Consider the following 21,113-nt stretch of genomic DNA (forward strand, 5'->3'; position numbering starts at 1 on the left):
AAACTATCGGGGATAAATAGTGCTTCTGCTTGTTTTCTTATAACACTCGACAAAAAAAGATTATCTACATTGACAAGTATAGTACTGAGAGATCTAAATTCGCTCCGTTTGTGTCAATAGCTCGGTGCTGGGATGCTCAGAAGGATCTTATTGATAAATTTTGCTCTATCCATTTAATAAAAAGGAAACTTAAATTTCATTTAGTTCAGGATTATTTTTAATTGAGCATCTTTTTAATAAGACAAAGTTATTTGTATAGTCTGTTGCTCTGGGTGAATGTGGGCCTCTCAGCTATCTTCTAGAATTAATTTATATTTAATAATATTGAAGTTTTCAATTTTTTTCAATAATCTTTGCCGTCATTTTCATCTTTATATTGTAGTGTAATTTGCTATTGTATCCTTGTCTAGGCCTAGTTTTTCGAGCTTGTCTCCTCATGGGCCTATGTCATATATATACATGTATGTGTGATTAATAAATAAATGGAACTGAAACTTGAACTAGGTCAAAATAGCTCTGAGTAACTTAACATAGTCTAAATGTGAATAGTTTCAGCAATATAAAGTACATGCAAAGTTTGAAAGACCTACCAACCATAGTTAATATTTAAGGGAAAGGCCATCAGTCTACCATATTTTTTACACCTACACATAATAGTAGTTCACCTACTTTGAGAAAAGACAATTAATTGTGGATACTAGGTTAAGCAATGGAAAAAACTTACTGGGGATAAGTATTGCTTCTACCCGATTTTCTTTTCCAGGACGGACAGATTTTGTGAAACTTAGCACATGCCAAGGGTCAATAGCTCCATTGACAAACAGCACACGTGAAGCTTTAAAGGAAAGACCTCCATAGTTAATGTTTGTAGCCTTTATGCCATCTTTGATTGAACTGTCAGTAAACCTATAAAAAATAATTTCAATAAAATGAAGGCACGAGCCAAAGCGAAAACTATCACTGTTAACAGAGCTTATGGAAGAAATTATCTCAGCCATTGATTTTCCTTGACCAGGTTTGTCATATCCTAACCACATACAAATTGTGCCTTACATTCTGCTCTAGCCCCCCTGGCTCCCCTTACTTTTTTTGTATTTTCCCCAACATGTCACTTGACAATCCAGATAAGCATAAGGAAAAACAGAACTTGCTCAAATAGGAGAGGGGTGGTAGAGGCTGTGGAAAAAATTTAAGGGAAGTGAGAATTAAACGAGAAAAAGTATGGAACGAAGCCGTCAACAAAGTTAAGTGAAATGGGAGCAGCGGAAATATAGAGGGATGGAGAAGACTCCAAAATCAGACAGAAGGGGCAGTTAAAGTTTAAGATTTTTTGTATATAAATTTTCGCGAAAATCAAATATTGATCAAAATTCAATTCTAGCTAAACGAAGGCTATCAAATCTCTAGGCTACAGAACGGTCAAGCGAAAGCAAAAAAAAAAACGAAATTTCACGAAAACGTAAACGATCGCTAACGAAAAGAAGACCGAAACGAAACGTTAACGAAATAAAAACAATCAACAAAATATTTACGTTAACATTTCGTTTAGGTTAACAAAACGAAACGTAAACGTAACGTTAACGAAATGAAAACGAAATCGTTAAAGAAACGAAAACAGTCACCTTAGTTACTATAGCACAACTTTCAGTCAATCATGCTTTAATCAATCTATGTTCATATAAGTCATAGTAGTTGACAAACTACTTGATCATATAGACTAAAATAGCCAACTAATTTCGTTCATAATGGGATATACACTTTGTCCTATCTTCCACATCTATACTTTGGTCTCGTAACCTTTGGTCTAACCTAAATATAAAATATTTTTGCCTATATTTAAGTTCATATACATGCTCAAAAATTTCAGTCAGGAAATTTTTTTATTGTTTAAATGGAAGCAAAACCAGATACTTTCTCATGGCACCAGATATTTCTCTCGGCGGAACTGTTTCTTTGATTCAAGGAAGGTTCAACATTCAAATGGATTTTTTTTAGTACTTTTTCAAATGCTCAAGATCTCATAAGCTGAATAGTTTCATAAAGGTCCAATCCATCTATTAGTGGGAATTTTTCAGCTGTTCTTGAGTAGCTCTAAAATAATATTAGGTTATTTTTCTTTAATTTTGTTTATTATTCTCAGATTTTTTTTTGCCAAAAAATACGTTCTAAGACCATACTGGCTATGCAAGACGTATGAAAACAAGAAAAGAAATAATAAATGAAAAGAAAAAATCAAATAGGTGAAAAACGAGGATTTTGTCAGCCAGTAGTAAAATGTGAAGATGAAAATCAAGCAAATATTTCGACAAGGACCTTCGCCAAGTCGTCCTCAGTGCTGAAGAAGAATAGGAAAGAGGAAAAAAAAAAAAAAAAAAAACAACAACAAAATCTAACCTTCTTAAGTGAACTCTACGAGAGGAGAAAAGACGCTTAAAAGGAGAAAGACACTTAAGAAGGTTTAGATTTTGTTGTTGTTTTTTTTTGTGTTTATTTCCTCTTTTTTATTCTTTTTGAGCACTGATGACGACTTGGCGGAGGTCCTTGTCGAAATATTTGCTTGATTTTCATCTTCATATTTAGCTACTGGCTGACAAAATCCTCGTTTTTCATCTATCTGATTTTTTTCTTTTCATTTATTATTTCCTTTCTTTTTTCATACATTATTTTTGCCAAGACTTTGTCACGCCTCTTGCTTCTATTTGGCCTTTCAGTTAATTACTGGTCTTACATCAGCTAAATATAAGAGTAAAGAATGAAGAGTATGAGAGTCTGGTAAGGGAGGTCACCTCGGAAATGGAAAGTATGGGAATGTGAATTTTGACAGAACTCTATTGGTCAGAACTAGAAAAACTAAAAACCACCTTTAATTTCGCTTTATTATATTAGGATTTCAATGAAGACTAAGTTTTTGAGACCCATAAGTAACAGTCTGAAAACATGCATGTTTTTTGTTTAAAAATTTCAATCCATATTGAAATATTTAGGAATAGGCTAGAATCTACAGCACTGACTATTTAAATTAAGAGGACCGAAACGTCCTATTTGAAAATTGTTGTCTAAATAATTTTGTGTTTTTTTACTTAGCGATATGTGATGTGTTGTTTGCCAAAGCCGGTCCTTATATTTAAGGCCTTGCGTAAGGCAAAAGTTCGAAAAAAAAATGAATAAAATGTAGTTGCTATTTTTTAGGTAGTTAGGTTTCGATGAGTAACTCTAAGGTTTTCCTTGGTAATATTAGAGACAATTCCTAGTTTTTATCCTTGGAGGAAAATATTCAATATTGTTTTATCAGTAGCTTTTAAATTGCATAGGTTTTTTTCTATGGTTAAAATATAAGATGCCTTCTACTAGGTTGACAGGAATATTTTCATCATTTCAGCTATTACAGTTAAGCATAACTAACAATTTTTTTTTATTTATTCATATTTCCTCATGAGAGCAATTAAATGATACACGGGACACACATGAAGGATGGGGGAGGGGGTGGTGGTCTAATTACGCCTACCTAATTTAGCTCAAGAATGTCACTCGTTTGGTAGTTCCAAAAGAATTTTGAAATTTTTTTTAACGTCCTGATATTTTATGTTTACAAATTTTTTAATGTCCTTCCGACTGACCACTTCCAATACCCACAATTCAGGTACCTCCTCCCTTCTCTCTTTTTTTCCATTTATATATTCTACTTGCTTTGATTGGTTTGGTATGTTTTTCTCTTTTTTTGCTTTTTTTTCTCTTTTTTTTACTATATTCATTTATTAATTGATTTTAGCACATAAGCAGATATGTCATTATTTTGCTTTTGTTGTTTTTCGTTTCTTTTCTTTTTTCTATATTCATTTTTTCCGCTTCCTTTATTAATTGATTTTGCTATGTAAGCATATATGTCATTGTTTTGTTTTTAGGTGCTTTTCTTCTATATTAATTGATGTAATGTTTAGTGCCCCACCATCACAGGCCAAAGAACCTTTGTGGGGTCTAATGCTTTGTAATTTTTCTTTATTTTCTCTTAATAAACAGATTGATTGATTGACTGCTTAATAATTCATTTTATAACTTACTTCTTTCCAAAGATGTCTCTGCATTGCTTAGTACTAAATTCCAAACTGAAGTTTTTGCCGAAAGGCTGATTCAAATTATCTGATGTTTGGTAATAGCCAAATTCTGTACAAGTTTGATAGAGCCATTGTCTTCCTAAAAATAACATAATACAATTAAATTTTTACAGTGTTATCGTGTAAGAAAAAAAAAAATCAAATACAGGTCTTAGAACTTCATTAATTAAAAACAACTGTCCAAAATCAAAACTGGTGGAAACTGTAAGTGTTCTGTGTATGGTTTTCAACAATGACAATTTCAATGGTATGCTTTTGTTTCTATATGACACCATTTTCGATGGACTATTGCTTTTTTTCAGAATTTCTGCAAGTTTGTTTTCAAAATAACATTTTACTACTAAGATTAATCGAATAATAATTCTCATTCCTGAATCAGCGAAAAACGGTAATTTTTTCTCACAGTACAGGTTTTTAACTTTAAAACTAAATTTTCTAAGGCTGTTCAATGCAGCATCATTTTTGGCCTTTTTCTTTGCTTATTTTATGTTTACTTTTTTTTTTAATTTGGCGTTTGCTACAACTAAAAACGCTTGACTACATTCGGGTGTCTTTTTCATTAGAAATTGAATTCCCGGTTATTTTTTCCTAATTTTTAGATATTGTAGGCTATGTAGTTGTGAAAGTTTTCACAAACAGTCAGATTTCGCTTCCATTGCCTTTGGTACTTCACATTTTAAGCTTAAAAAAAAAAAAAAAAAAAAAAAAAAAAAAAAAAAAAAAAACCAGCTGTTTTTACCAAAATCTTGTATTTGTCTTTTTGAATTTTTTCATTAAAAAATTTAAAGGGTAAAAATAAAGAAATTAAATTACAAATTAAAACAACTGACTGAAATAAAAAAAAAAACAGAAATTAAAATTTAAAAATAACCATGCTAGGTTTTGGCTCTGGTAAACCTGTAAAATTTATTTTTACCCTTATAGGCACTAGGCAATAAAGTTGCAGTGATAAAGTAAAAATACAAAAATAAAAAATAAAAAAGTAACAAAAATGATGATAGGGCAATTATGGCACTAACACTGTCATGAGGAGTGACCGTGGTTCACTCCTTACTAGGTTACATCTGTTTATTTTTTCATTTCTATCAAAATTAAGGGGTATATAAAATACAAAAATGAAATACATCAGCAAACTTTTAACTCTTGGGTACTAGGGACTATTGTTCACTCCTTACTAGGTTGCATATATTTATTTATTTCTCTCAAAATTGAGGAGTATATAAAATAAAAAAATTAAATACAACAAAAAACTTTTAACTTTTTGGTACTAGGGACTATTGTTCACTCCTTACTAGGTTGCATATATTTATTTATTTCTCTCAAAATTGAGGAGTATATAAAATAAAAAAATTAAATACAACAAAAAACTTTTAACTTTTGGGTACTAGGGACTATTGTTCACTCCTTACTAGGTTGCATATATTTATTTATTTCTCTCAAAATTGAGGAGTATATAAAATAAAAAAATTAAATACAACAAAAAACTTTTAACTTTTTGGTACTAGGGACCATGGTTCACTTCTTACTAGATTGCATCTATTTATTCATTAATTTCCCTCAAAATTGAGGAGTGCTTAAAATACAAAATGGAACACATCAACAAACTTTTAACTTTTGGGTATCAGGGACCGTCTTTCACTCCTTACTAGGTAGCATCTCTTTACTTATTTATTTATTTCCCTCAAAATTGAGGAGTATATAAAATACAAAAATGAGATATATAAACAAACTTTTAACTTTTAGGTATTGGACACCGCGGTTCACTACTTACTAGGTTGCATCTATTTATTTATTTCCCCCAAGTTGAGGACTAAACAAAACACAAAAATGGAATACGTCAACAAACGAAACAAAACAACTGATTTTAAACAAGCAAAATCTAGTAAGGATATTGTTGAAAGGCCTAACTTCCGTGAGCACTTGAGACACCATTGCCTGCAGGTTTATGAATTTTGACTCTTTTTTTTCTCTAAAGTAGTTCTATATATTTTATACATTTGTTGTTTTGCTATGAAATGGAAACCCGAATGCAGTGATGTAGATTAATGCCTATTTTAGAGTGGCAATATAAGCCTAGGTTACTGGGCTTCATTCTTTCTTTGGCTGATTTTTTGTGAATAAATTATGCCTCTACTGAAAAAAAAACAAATGTCAATAAACTGTGTGACATACTAAAAATTTTACTGACACTAACCATAGCTGCAACAAAACTGTATCTGTCAATTGCATAGCAAAGAATAAGCTTTGCTTGAATATTCACAATCAAAATATTCACTGCAAAAAATAGAAGAGAATTCAAATGATTGATATCACATAAACATAACATAAGCAAAGAAAACACAAATTACAAGAATCTACTATTTTGCTCCATAGCCAACATGAGAAAATGCCATAAAACATTTTTACACTTGAAAACAACCATCCCTCATTACATTCAACAGCCGTCTCTCATCGAACCTACACTTTCCATATGCTTCATTTCTTGCAGAAACCATAACATTTTATGATGATTTCTTCAGTTTTGTGAGAAACACAAGTGAAAGCATTGGTGTAACGGTTGTTATAATATCCACATTATTCACAATATGCACAATCAGAATCAGGATGTTCTTGAATTTCCCTCATAGTCTTACCAATAATTATAAACATCTCTTTAAACAAAATTATTACTTGTAAGTTCTCCACTCATCTGGTCTCACAAATTTGTTCGATCTTATTCTTTTACTCCCTGTGATAAGAATACATGCTTGAATAATTTGTTTAAAAATTGCAGAGCGTTTAGGTGAAATTCTAAAGAAATTACTTATTTTTTCGAAGTTCCTAGACAATTTCTTATTACAGGTATGTTGTACAAATGATTCAGGGCTAAGTTTAAGGAGGGATTTGAACAGTGAACACATACTACCCGGGGAACATTTCACGGAGGATAGAAGCGCAACCTTGAAACTGGCCACTCATATATGAAGCTCCATCATAACCTTGTCCCTTAAATATTTTAGTTGCTTTCCATCCCAACTAAAATTTGTATGAATTAAGGTCTGCTATCAACTAATTGTTTCTTTTTGAAAAGTCTATAATTTTATTTCCGTTTTGAAATGATGGACGTCTAATTAACAAACAGGTGAATAGACTTCTATATAAACTCTGAAAAAACAAAACCGTGATTTAAATTAAATTTAACGACCTTAGGGGCCCGAGGTTATAACAGCACGTGACTTACTTGGCAGCAGCCTGGCAATGTTCCCAACTACATTTTCACAAAACAAAATTGTCGTGTGGAGATCGTCACACATTACTTACTTGTTGTGCATTCATTACTCTACATCAATTGGAATAAAACCCAAAATGAATTTGGTTAGGTTTTAAGACAGCTATTTTTTAAATTTTATTTTATAAATGAGTAAATCATTCAGTTTTTATCCTCATCACAATAAGATTTACAAAGTATATTATCCTTTTGATCTATAAGATACTCAAGATCTATAAGAATATTGACCCTACAGGATAATTTCAGGAAGGGGGAATGTCTCCTTGTTATTCCCCCTATTTATCCCCATTTCCCTCATCCTTCAGAGTGGGCACAGCCGAAGAACAACTTTTTTTGCGTTTTCTGGCTCTCCCTACAAGTTATAGGAATGGCAAATATCGCACTTCCGACCTGCTTCGACACGTTTTCAAGTACTTTCAGTTATTCTCAACGCTCAAACATCTGTGACAATTTTAAATCTAGATTAATTTAAATTATTAATTTAAACCATTTTTTAATTTAAATTAATTTATTCCATACCTCCTTCTGAAACAGAGCTGTTCCAACTAGTTTTTCTCATATCCTTCAGCATCTTCGAATATTTGAAATCCAAACACGACTGATTATAAGCTTCAAGGATAATTCTCGTCACATCTTGATATTGTTCATATTCTTTTCCTGGATACAGTGTAAGGGTGTTGCAAATCAAATCGATAGTTAAATTCGTCCCTTTAGCTCCTTCAAATTTCGATTGCCTTTGTTATATTGAACGATACCTTCAAAATTACCAGCCAGAGTCTCAAACAGATTTGAAACATCGTTGGTCTCTTTTAAGTAAATATCGTCACACAGTCTAAAAGATTTGACAAAATTATAAAAAGGAAAACTCACCAAAAAAGACAATATGATACACAATATTTGGTCATCACATGCACCCCTGAAATATAATATTTTGGGCCGAATTTTAATCAAAGCTTCTATGCCCAATTTTTTAAGCTAGTTCGAATGTTCTGGTTCGTATGACAATATGATACGCAATATTTGGTCATCACATGCACCCCTGAAATATAATATTTTGGGCAGAATTTTAATCAAAGCTTCTATGCCCAATTTTTTAAGCTAGTTCAAATGCTCTGGTTCGTATGACAATATGATACGCAATGTTTGGTCGTCACATGCACCCCTGAAATATAATATTTTGGGCAGAATTTTAATCATAGCTTCTATGTCCAATTTTTTAAGCTAGTTCGAATGTTCTGGTTCGTATGACAATATGATACGCAATACTTGGTCGTCACATGCACCCCTGAAATATAATATTTCGGGCAGAATTTTAATCAAAGCTTCTATGCCCAATTTTTTAAGCTAGTTCAAATGCTCTGGTTCGTATGACAATATGATACGCAATGTTTGGTCGTCACATGCACCCCTGAAATATAATATTTTGGGCAGAATTTTAATCATAGCTTCTATGCCCAATTTTTTAAGCTAGTTCGAATGTTCTGGTTCGTATGACAATATGATACGCAATGTTTGTCGTCACATGCACCCCTGAAATATAATATTTTGGGCAGAATTTTAATCAAAGCTTCTACGCCAAAATTTTTTAAGCTAGTTCAAATGCTCTGGTTCGTATGACAATATGATACGCAAGATTTGGTATGTCACATGCACCCCTGAAATATAATATTTTGGGCCGAATTTTAATCAAAGCTTCTATGTCCAATTTTTAAGCTAGTTCGAATGTTCTGGTTCGTATGACAATATGATACGCAATATTTAGTCGTCACATGCACCCCTGAAATATAATATTTTGGGCAGAATTTTAATCAAAGCTTCTATGCCCAATTTTTTAAGCTAGTTCAAATGCTCTGGTTCGTATGACAATATGATGCAATATTTGGTCGTCACATGCACCCCTGAAATATAATATTTTGGGCAGAATTTTAACCATAGCTTCTATGCCCAATTTTTTAAGCTAGTTCAAATGTTCTGGTTCGTATGACAATATGATACGCAATGTTTGGTCGTCACATGCACCCCTGAAATATAATATTTTGGGCAGAATCAAAGCTTCTATGCCCAATTTTTTAAGCTAGTTCAAATGTTCTGGTTCGTATGGTCGGTTACCAAATTATAAAAAGGAAAACTCATCAAAAAAGAAATTGGTAGTTATGCGTGGTTACTATATTCGGAATCACCATAAAATTTTAATTTCTTTTTATGTATGTATTGCTATAAAAATTCCCTTTTTCAGAGTTTCAGCAACTATTAGTTCGTGTGGAGAGCCAATCAGATGGATTTTAACTTTTCTTTCTTTTTACTGGCTGACAATATCAAACAAGAGATTTCAAAATATAATAGGTCAAATATAATATATAGGTTTTAAAAAAGCGGAGTTCCTTGGTTTTCCATAAATAATGAACAGCCTAGTTTGACTGGCTGAAGGAAATACGTCACAGACGTAAACCAATGAAATTGCAGCATTTCTTTTACCTTGAAATTATACGAAAGTAATTTCTAATTTTTTTCTTTGACTGAACCAAGGGGCTAGAGACTGGTGGTTACTCAGATCAGAAACGAATAACATCGCTCTTGTAAAAGAGGAAGAATGCTCTTGTCAGCATTTTAGGAAACGGCCCGTAGCAACTACTTCATGACTGTGAAACTGTCATATATAATCTTAAAATGTTGCATAGTAATAAAACGAAAAGGAGAATTTATTACTATGCGTGGTATCGTCATACAGTCTAAAAGATTTGGCAAAATTATAAATAAAAAGTTTATAATTATAAATTATAAAAAGGCAAACTCATCAAAAAGACAATATGATACACAATATTTAGTCGTCACATGCACCCCTGAAATATAATGTTTTGGGCAGAATTTTAATCAAAGCTTTTATGCCCAATTTTTAAAGCTCGTTCAAATGTTCTGGTTCGTATGAATGAAATAAACTACTTAAAAAGTTAAAAAAAAGCAAATAAAGCAAAAAATAAAGGTCGCTTGACCGATGCCTACAGAGAGAGGCTACGCTGGTGGATACTTCTTTGCTTCACATGTGACCGCAAGTTCTTAGAGGTAATCGTGGATGAGTAACATTGTTGCTTTATGTGCTAGACGGTGCGGGAGGGACTAAATAAGTAAATAAGTTTCTTAAGTTTTAGAAATATTCTTAAAATAGTGAAAGAAGGAACGTGTTTAGGGGAGGGTAAACTTTAAACTAGCCCCCGACCTAAGAATAAAATTCCTTAGGTCCAGTTCGCTAGACGTGACAAAGAGAAATATCGAAAAATAGTACCAGGATTAGGCCAATGTGAAACACAAAAGGCAGTAAACATTTAGAACTTACATTTCCCGAACTAGGGGGCATCAGTTCACGAAAATGTTTAGTTTTTTAAATAGGGGGAAGATATTTTATTACTTTTCTATTTTTTTTTCAATGACAATGTTGAAGAGCATATTCCTCAATACCGAGGAGGGGGGAGACAATGCTCTTCCTCTTCGATTATCATCCCTTTTCCAGACAGGTTCGTTTAATATTATTTAATTTTTGCTTTTTTTTCGGTTTTACAGCTCCCCCTCCAAAAAAATTCATTATAAAGGTATTGAGTAAGATTCTCTGACGAAGTTATTGGCAGACGATATTCCTTATGTCTAGGCATGGAGAAACATATTTTTGACTGTTTTTTACTAATCTTAAAGAGCCCTCAAAACTACTTACTTTAAGTCTTTTCGCAAGGATTTTCTCTCATTGTTTAAAATTCGCTTCTCAATCTCCTTGGTTGCGATATTTATGGCTTGGCTACATTTGTCACCCAATGAAATGCTAACGGACGCCAAATAGTCTGAAGGAGAACAAATCCATTGAAAATCATTCATTTTGGAATACACAAATGCATTTCTGACAAAAACAATACATACTTCAACATGTCGCCGAACCACTAAGATAAAGGAGAAACTAAAAAGGTTGAAAAAAGGACTTTTATAGTTCTGAAGGTCAAATTTTCATGCTCAATTGCTTAGTAAAGTCTGTTGATCTATGTTTTTCAATCAATAGTTTTCATAAGAAATAAAATATGAATTTAATAATTGTTCATTTTTTTTAGTTCACTTCAACTTTATTGGTTTTGGCCCCCTTGAACTTTATGGTTATAAATAAAATGTCAAACAATCAAAACGCATCTCCTTTCACATAGCCCTTAGAACTCCATGAGCCCCTAAGCAAGGCGTCGGCTCTCTCCTCCCTCCTTTCATCAGGCAGCTGATCCTGGTTTGAGTCACAGTATTTTTAGTAGGTGCAACTGAACCGTCAGATGTTTGCTGACAAAAAAAAAAACCCAAAAGCACCAAAGGAAGACTCATCTATGCCCCTATTTAACCAACTGATGGAGATACTAGTGACTCTACTAGTATGTCCACTAGTGACAAATGAAATGTACTAACAGCTACTGAAATAAATATACAAGATACCATGTAGAAATAGGGTATATCTATTATGGTATTTAAATGCATAGATCGGTGGAATTAGGGATAAATGGTAGCCTAGCATGGTTAATTTCGATATGGATGGTAACCCTATTGATAATGTTATTGTAAATAGAAAACTGGCAGGGTCTATAAAAGAGATTAAGGCATAGAAGAGTGCAATTATTAGTGTCAAAAGTTAAGATAACCATCTAGTAGCGTCTAAAGTTAATCTAAATTGGAAATTTATCAAGGATAAGTACCTTCCGGGAAGCTATGACGATGGTAGACTGTAGGATCAGAATTTGAGATAAACTTTCCAGAAAGAGTTGGATACTAAACTGGAGAGTTGAAAATTTGACAATGTAGAAGATGGATGGAACAATTTTAGGAAACAAATCTGTGAAGTTGCTGATGGTGTCTTGAGGAAGAAAGTTAGCAGCTAGGAATATTAGTGAAAATACTTTATGCTTAGTAGAGGAAGAGGGGCTTGGACAAGAAGTATTTGAGTCATATATCCTTTGAAAATAAAAGGAACGTAAGAAAAAGTGGAGAAAGCATTAAAATACGAATAAAGCGGAAGTAAAGTGTAGACCCTGAATAAAATTGCCGAAGATCTGGAAGATGCAGAAGTAAGAGGGCATAGAAGTAAAAAGGAAGAGGAGGAAGGAAGTAAGGAAGAGGGCATAGAAGTAAAACATTGCACTGGCATGTTAATAAATAGAAAGTGAATAGTGAATCTGGACTTATTCCAATTAAAGATGGGTAAAGGGTCAGAATTAGTTATGTGGAAAAGTTGCAGTGAGATGGACAGAAGTTTTTTAGAATGTGCTAAACCATTATAAATTTACAGGAAACGATACAGAATAGAATTAAAAAATTTATGACATTTTGGAAATGAAGGAGGATTTATTTCGTGAGTAAGAATTAGTGACATAACTAAATAGACTAAACATAAAAAGGCCCCAGGTGTTGATGGTGTGGTACATACTATTTTTAAATACAGTGGTTGTTAAGTTAGAGACACATTTCTGAAGAATATGAATACGATTTTTGAATAAAGGGAAGGACCTAGCAATAGAAGAAAGGTGATGAGTGTGAGCGTGGTAATTATAGAAGCATTAGCTTGGTTGCTGTGGCAAGAAAACTACTTAATATGACGATAGTTTTTTGATTTACAGATGCTGTAGATAAAGTTTGGGAGAAAAACTGTTTGGTTTTAGGAAAGTTCTTGAGTCATCAAACCCCCACAGTCCTCAGCTTTACAGATCATGAGCAATCATTTAGTTGAAGCAACAGAAAAGCGTTAACGAACATCTTATCATATCATGGTACGACAAATAAATTTATTAAAAGTAATTATTGCTATCACGAAAATTAACAATGCTGCAATTAAGGTGAGAAGTGAGGTAAGTATCCGATTTCGTGTTAAATCAGGAGTTAAGCAGTTTTGCGCTTTATCACCATTTACAGGGGTCATTTTGATGGACTTAGTCGTATGAAGCACAGCAAAACCTGAGGGAGAGCACGGACACAAATGGGGAAGTAAAACTCTCTCCAAGAGTTAAGAATCCTAGGCTTAGGAAAATGAATGAATTTTTAGAGGTTTTACAAGTTCAGGGTACATGAATAAGTTTGAAAATTAATGCTAAGAAGACTAAGTCATTATAACAAGGGATAAGTAGTGGAGAAGAGTTGAGGTTCAGTAGCAAGAAGATCGATCAAGTGAACAGCTTTAATAATCTAGAACAGCTTTAATAAATAGTAATATTCAATATTAATAAATAATGAATTATTAATTTTATATATATATATATATATATATATATATATATATATATATATATATATATATATATATATATATATATATATATATATATATATATATATATATATATATATATTAATAAATGAATAATATAAAATTATTGACAAATAAATATTATTAATAAATACCATTAATAAATAAGGACAGCTTTAATTTACTATTAGTAAACGTTGTGAGTGCATTGAAGATGTTAAAATTTTGAAGACGTTTGAGGGCTCAGGGTGCGAGAATAGGTTTGAAAACTAACCTTCCCATAGTCCTGAGGGCAATTCGTTCATTGTTTACATAAAGTATTTGTTATTGAGAAAGGTATGCATTTTGAATTTTATATTCCAAAAGACGAAGGGCATTCAGCTGAGTCTTTCAGAGAGTGTTGAGTAGAGTGCTGAACTAAATTAAAACATGTTATCTGTATACAGTTTGTCAAATGGGCATAACTCAGGAATGACTGAGTATATTAACTTGGAACTTCAAGAAATAAAAAGGGAGATGATTAAAAAGGCAATGTTTGCATACTACCACCACTACTACTGCTACCACTACTACTATCACACTAAATTATTTACAATATTGAAGCGAAATTTGGACCTGATCAAAACATGCTATATGCATGTACATTGTCAAAAGAGTGTATCTTGAAAATTGACTTGGGAATTACGTTGCAACTTTCAGAGAATGCTTAAAAGGGTAGATCATCTTACCAAAAGGCAATATATGCACGCTATTACTGATTCTACTTATAGTAGGTGTTTCACCTACAAATAATGAGTAACACCAACAGTAAGTAGGTGTTTTCTCTTTTCCGCTAGTACAAAATACAGAGGACTGTAACTCAGGCCAGCTATCTGCCCAGATACCTGGCTAACTGCCCAATAGCAGACAACCATTCTCAAACTGATGACATTTCTTATTGGCGTAAACAGGTGATAATCGTTCACAGACTTAAACTTAAATCTCGGGTAAACAAGGGGGTAATTTTTGAAAAACAATAATTACAAACTAACCTGGTCAAGAATCAAACTGATAAACGATAGTCTCATATAAAAATCACGGACAGGTAAGTTAAGTAAATTTTATAAGACTTTTCGTAATAATACCGTTTCATTGTCAAAGACAAAACAAAATCCTTACCTTTAAAATTCAGTTTTGCTTGAACAGGTGCACTGGAAGCAATAGCTGCATGGATCAAATGCGGATATTTCAAACGAGCCCAAGCAGCCAGATTGCCAGGATAAGAGCCACCGAAGGCAATCCAACGACTCTTTTTCATTTGAAGTTTCGCTTTCATTTTCGTCACAAAATATGCTAGATCAGACAAAGCTTGTTCGCTACTCAAATATGCCAAGTAAGAAACGTCAAGACTCCTGTGGATAAAACATATCAACGTCGTGAAAAGGGCAACAAGAGATTTGGAGTGAAAGAGAAAGAGAGAGAGAGAGAGGAATAAGAGAGAAAAATACACCATATTACATAGTAAGACATATGGATAGCAACTCCTGTCAGCCATAAATAACTTTCCAAAATTATTCAGTTTTTACTTGGATTTTGTGTAAGATAGTAATAATCAACTTTCTAAAAGTAAGCTTTCTTTTTTTTTTATTTGAAGCAGAGTCACTCATAGATGCACACAGTCAAAATTCTGGTAGAAAGGAGGGAGACAACCAAGTTTCTTTTTCCAGACATGGGAAAAATCGGTTCACTTAACAGATATGTCACCGTGATACACTTTTTCTTATTCTAGAAAAGAATATTCTTTTCTTATTCTTATTACTTTTTATCGAAGCCTGTTTATATATAAATATTTTCAAAATTGTTTACCAATATGTTTTAAAAGTATGTTAGAATTAGGAAGTGATATTCATACACATTCTACGAGACAGTCCGATATAATTCGTCGTCCGCTTACTATTACCCGTAGATCTCAATTCTCTATTCGGCATCTAGGACCCCATGCATGGAATTGTTTACCAACGACTTTGAGAAACATGTATGATTTTCGTGAATTTCGGCGAGAATTATAGCTATTTTGCCTTAATATTTATAGTTTTGATAGTTGAGTGGACCTCAAGTAGAGCCAAGATGTTCCTTTTGTTTTAGGCGATACTGGTCAAGCGGTTTTAGTTTCTTTTTGTTTTGTCTTTTTTTAAGTGTAATTTCGTATCGATTGAAATGCCGGGTAATTGAATTTTTTTCTTCTTCTTTTTTTTCTTTTTTCTTTTCCTTTTCTTTTCTTTTTTATTTTCTTCTTCTTTTTCGTATTGTTTTTATTTGTATGTGTATTGGGTTTGTAAGCCCAAACAAGCTTTGCTTCGGGCCATTTGCTTTTTTGTTTTGTTATTTATGTTAATAAACCCATCTTTCTAAAAAAAAAAAAAAATGAGCAGGTCCCCACAGTTCAAATACCAAAGGGCCAACAATCCCTTATTGTAGCCAGCAGTATTCCCATAGGGTCTTTAAGGGGCCAGATAGGGGTTAAAATATTAGAGCTACTAGCCCCTCGAGACGTCATTACACGCACTTGGCCAATACTATAGCGCACGTGCATAGTACATCTATATAATAGGGAATGTTTTCAGGTGTCTGTTGCGTAATTGGGGTTGAGGGTGACGCAATCTTGCGTGACTGCTTCAGTATTTCTAAGATTATTCTTAAAAAAAACCTTAAGGGCTTCTTTACCCCGGTATTTCTAAGATTATCATTTAAAAACCTTCAGGGGCATGTTTATGTCAAGATCTATAAGATTGTTTTTTAAAAACCTTCAGGGGCTTATTTATGTCAAGATCTATAAGATTGTTTTTTAAAAACCTTCAGGGACATGTTTATGTCAAGATCTATAAGATTGTTTTTTAAAAACCTTCAGGGGCATGTTTATGTCAAGATCTATAAGATTGTTTTTTAAAAACCTTCAGGGGCTTGTTTAATTCAGGATTTATAAGATTGATCTTTAAATAAACCTTCAGAGGGCTTCTTCACCCCAAATTTTCCTTTAAAAACCCTCAGGGATTCTTTACTTCAGGATTATTAAACATATACCAACTGCTTTCGTCTGGGAAATCTAATAATTACATAAATGTATTTTATCAATGATAGAAGTAGATTCATCATACAAAAGAATAGCAAACAAGTATCCTTTTTCGAAAATAAAAATGTGACCCCCCCTCCTAGTTGTAACTCTGAAGTTCAGTGATTACCTAGCATAGTCTATTATACATATGTCTCGTAAAATTCTACTTTAGCTACTTTTTCGCTATGTTAAAACATACTTATGCTATGTCATACGCTACAAACCTACGCTATGTCTACACACTTGCCCTGAAAAGCTATTTAAGGCACGTGCCAAACTTATTTTTATAACCATTTAAATATGCACTTAAATTCTCAGAGGAGTGAATAATGGTAAATTCTTTAAAGCCTTTCTTTGAAAAACTAGTTGCATGACAATTTGAGGTTATGTTGAAATTGGATTCTAGTTATTTGAAAAAAAATATATATATATTACAAGAATTTTGATGATTTGCTTCAGGGCTGGAGCGCCTATGCATGAGCTAGTAGAACTTCAAGAACGAAATATGTATGATAAATGTTTTTTTCATTTACTATATTATAGAGAGAATAAAAAGGCAAGTTCATGTTCTATGATATTCGCTAATTTTCATTCTTCTCTTCCCTTACAATAGTTAATAAAGTTTAAATTCTTCATAGAGCAAAGTGTTACACATCGAATTTTCGAATCGACTCATTCCCCCCTCCCAGTTAAGGTGGGTGGGGAACAATGGGGTGATTTTTGTTTTTTCATTACGGTTTTTACTTTGTTAAAAGTAAAATTTTATTTCTTTTGAGGAAAATCTAGACCAATGTCCGCCACCCATGAAAAACCCAAGAGTATGCGATGCTGGAGCTGGTCCCAGCAAGCATGCTGAACTTGCAACCTCTTGTGTGCTCCTCATCCAAGACAAGAATGCTGCTCCTTTAAGACCTGCGGCCCCTATACATGGCGAAACTGCTGGCACTTCCGCGGCCCCCATGCATGGTGAAGATTCGGGTCTTTCTATGCTCCCCTAGCCTCATTACGAAGATGTTACAGGGCCCTCTGAACCCTCCAACCAAGACAGAGCTGCCAGCTTAAGCTGGCAGCTCACCTCAGGCACTCACCTCACCTCCATCCCAAAAGTCTCTGTCAATTCAACGACAATAGGCATTGTAAACTCAGGCTTTGAAAACCGCCACAGACATTGAGCATTTCATATTACTGTTAAGACAGTCCTCCCTTGCTCGTCCTATAAGTTTGAACACCGCAGCCGTTAAGCTTAATTATGTAAAAAAAAAGAAGTTTTTAAACTGAAAATAAGCAGCGACATTAAAACTTAAAACGAACACAATTTATTTCACAATGAAGGGGCTGTCCCCTCCTCAACGCCCCGCTCTTTATGCTAAATTTTTTAATGTTTTAAAAATTAGAGATGTGAAAAAGAGTCAAACTTTAGCGTAAAGAGCAGGGCGTTGAAGAGCAGACAGCCCCTTTCATATACGGAATAATTCTTGATCGTTTCAAACTTTACGGTCACTCCTTACTTTCAGTTAAAAAACTTTTTTTTTTAATTCAATTTCTGAATGTTTTTGAATTAATACAGGTCTTTATTTTGGCTCATCGTACATGACTAATTAAAACAAAATTTGTATATTAATTTTACCTTCTTTGGTTAAATGGATTTCTCAAAATTTTGACACAGAATCGTGATCTTTCTTTGGACAAAAAATACAAAATTCCACGTTTTCGCAGATAGGAGCTTGAAACCTCTACACTAGGGTTCTCTGATACGCTGAATTTGATGGTGTTGTTTTTATTAAGAGTCTATGACTTTTAGGGGATGTTTCCCCCTTTTTTTCAAAAATAAAGCAAATTTTCTTGGGCTCGTAACTTTTGATGGGTAAGACTAAACTTGATCAAATTTATATATTTAAAAACGGCAAAAAATGTAAAATTCTTTGGTGCATGTATTGGTATTATAAGTCCGTTTTTTAGAGTTTCGGGTACTATTGAGCCGGGTCACTCCTTAGTTAGTCCGTTACCACGAACTATCTGATAGCAATGAGTGATGGACATTTATAGTCTGACATGCAGGTTGCAGATATTCTCGCTGAGGCTTCAACTATGACAAACCTTGTCGTTGGCACAAAAGAAAACAGTCCCGCATTGTTTGGCATTTTACCCCATCTAAGATATTTAGAGACGATATTTAAGGCCTCGTCAACAGATGCATCGAAGTTGTGCAAGTTTGTACGACCAGATCTTTCTGTCAAACATTACAAACTAAATAACAACTCCAATTGTTAGCCTTCTTGTTATTGGCTAATAGCAATACTTTTACTCAAATGCATCCCCTCCGAGCTACAATTAACAGGCTTATGGTCATACAGCCCCCAAATTATGAGAAATACACACAATACTCAGACAAGAGTAGATCAGACAAGGAGACACAGTATAACTCATGACAGCTGTGCGCTCCAACAAATATACCCCTGTCGAACAAGTGACCAGTCTTAATTTTCCTAGCAGCCTAAGTATCCTAACTATCCCGCAGCCCTTAAACTGAATTATCCCTCTCGGTTTTTAACATACCAATACAATATTTTACTATTGTGTCGTTCAGTTCACATTTTTTAAATTCATATTTTAATGCTTTCTCTACTTTCCTTACATTCCTCTTATTTTCATATGATCTCTCACTCAAATACTTCCTGGATAAGACCCTCTTCTTCTCTACTAAACTTAAAGCATCTACACAATTGTTCCCCCCTGTGTTGCTTTCCCGCCCTAAGTCACGCTCTGTAGCTTCCCAAACTATTTTCCTAAAATTACTTAATCTATCTTCTACATTATCCTTTTTGGAAGAAATCTTTTTGGAGTGTGTCCAAGTTCTGCCTTAGAGCTAATATCAATAATTATAACCCTCAAACATTTAAACGTTTTTGTATAAGCTAAACAACCATTTTTGGGCACAGATGAACAAAACTTAAGAAATCAGCTCAAAATTCTAATTCTGAAAATATTTGAGTTTCATTTTTCTAGCTAAACTACTTATTTACCAAAACATTAAAGAATATCTGCCAGAAGCAATTGTTTACACTATTATTTTGTCCAAGAAAAGACAAAACATATATATTGCCGTGAAATTTTCAAACATCTGCAAACTATAGGGATCCTTAAATTCCACAATGCTATATTCTCAAGGGTGATATTTACTTTCAAAAATCCACAATTCTTTTTTGTTTTGAATTGACGAAAAATTAAAAAAAGTTGAATAATATCCGAGATATTCAATTGTGGTACTTTATAGTTTCCATTCTCTGTTTAGAATTTTATGTTAATGATTGCTTCTTTCTCCTTCTATACGGTAAGATACTAAAAAATCACAACATGATAAAGCTTACTGAGTCGGATGGCTTTTTCCATAGAAGCGATGTTCCAAATAAAACAAGTAGGCATTAAACTTCTTAGCAAGATCAATCCAGTTTCCTTGATGCATCCATACAGGGTTAGCTGGCCCCTCTCCACCAATCATAAGAAATACTGGCCCACCTGGTTTATAATGATCGCTGTTTGAAAAGTATCTCTGAAAAAGAGAAAACATTGAAGGCAATTCTATTCCCTTTTTGAAAACGATGAAATATAAATGACAAAATACATGTCAATTTTTAGCTAAAGGCAGACAACACATACTAGGACTAGTCCAGGAGTGTGTCGAACGAGAGGTTTAAAGAAGACGAAAAACGCAGTGCTTCTTGTGAGGATTGATGAAAACCTGTCACCTCAGCATACAATTCCAAGTGGGCATGACCCCCCCCCCTCGTCTCTCTGACTCCCAACAAAATTATCATCCCCAGTTTTGATCCCCAGCCAAAGACAAAATAGACAAACTTATGAAGAGTAAAAATTCTAAAATACTCATTTACGAAGAGAATAGATTCCACTGGAATCAAATTCTTTACTCATCTGCACAAGTAAAATATCTAACATATTTTTGGCTACAAATACGACTTTTAACCAAATCGGAATACATTTTGAAAAAAAAAAAATAAGATCAAAACCATAAGGCATGACCTCAAGATTGGAAATATAATGTTCTACATTCTGAGCTAGTTCAGCTTAAAGCTTGGTTTTACTATGTTTGATGCATCAATACAAACGGGTTACCTCAGCGGCACTACCATTTATGTAGAATATATTTAGCCAAATATCAGAGCTAGACAAAGCTATTACACAGCTAGTACACAAGTTCCAATTACTTGAACTTATATGGAATTTTGCTAAGGCCAATATAATACATTTTTTCACCATTTTTATTTAACCTAGTTTAAATTGGCCCACCTGAGAAGTCTTTAAAAAGTGGAGGGATCTTGTCTAAGCTAAAGTACAGCATTGGCTAAATTTGACATTAGTTATATGATATTGTGA

At 33.3% G+C, this 21,113-nt stretch overlaps 1 protein-coding gene across 1 annotated transcript in view; it reads right to left on the reverse strand.

Annotated features, from left to right (window-relative positions):
- Nucleotides 1-21,113, reverse strand: part of LOC136027999 (thymus-specific serine protease-like) — a 53,907-nt gene that overhangs the window by 8,668 nt on the left and 24,126 nt on the right. Inside the window, 7 exon segments of the mRNA XM_065705525.1 lie at nt 725-906; nt 4,059-4,191; nt 7,900-8,106; nt 8,109-8,212; nt 11,084-11,207; nt 14,789-15,021; nt 20,090-20,271. Coding sequence (XP_065561597.1) covers nt 725-906; nt 4,059-4,191; nt 7,900-8,106; nt 8,109-8,212; nt 11,084-11,207; nt 14,789-15,021; nt 20,090-20,271 — 1,165 coding nt within the window.

This window comes from Artemia franciscana, chromosome 6 (genome assembly GCF_032884065.1).
Source record: "Artemia franciscana chromosome 6, ASM3288406v1, whole genome shotgun sequence".
NCBI classification, from domain to species: Eukaryota; Metazoa; Arthropoda; class Branchiopoda; order Anostraca; family Artemiidae; genus Artemia; species Artemia franciscana.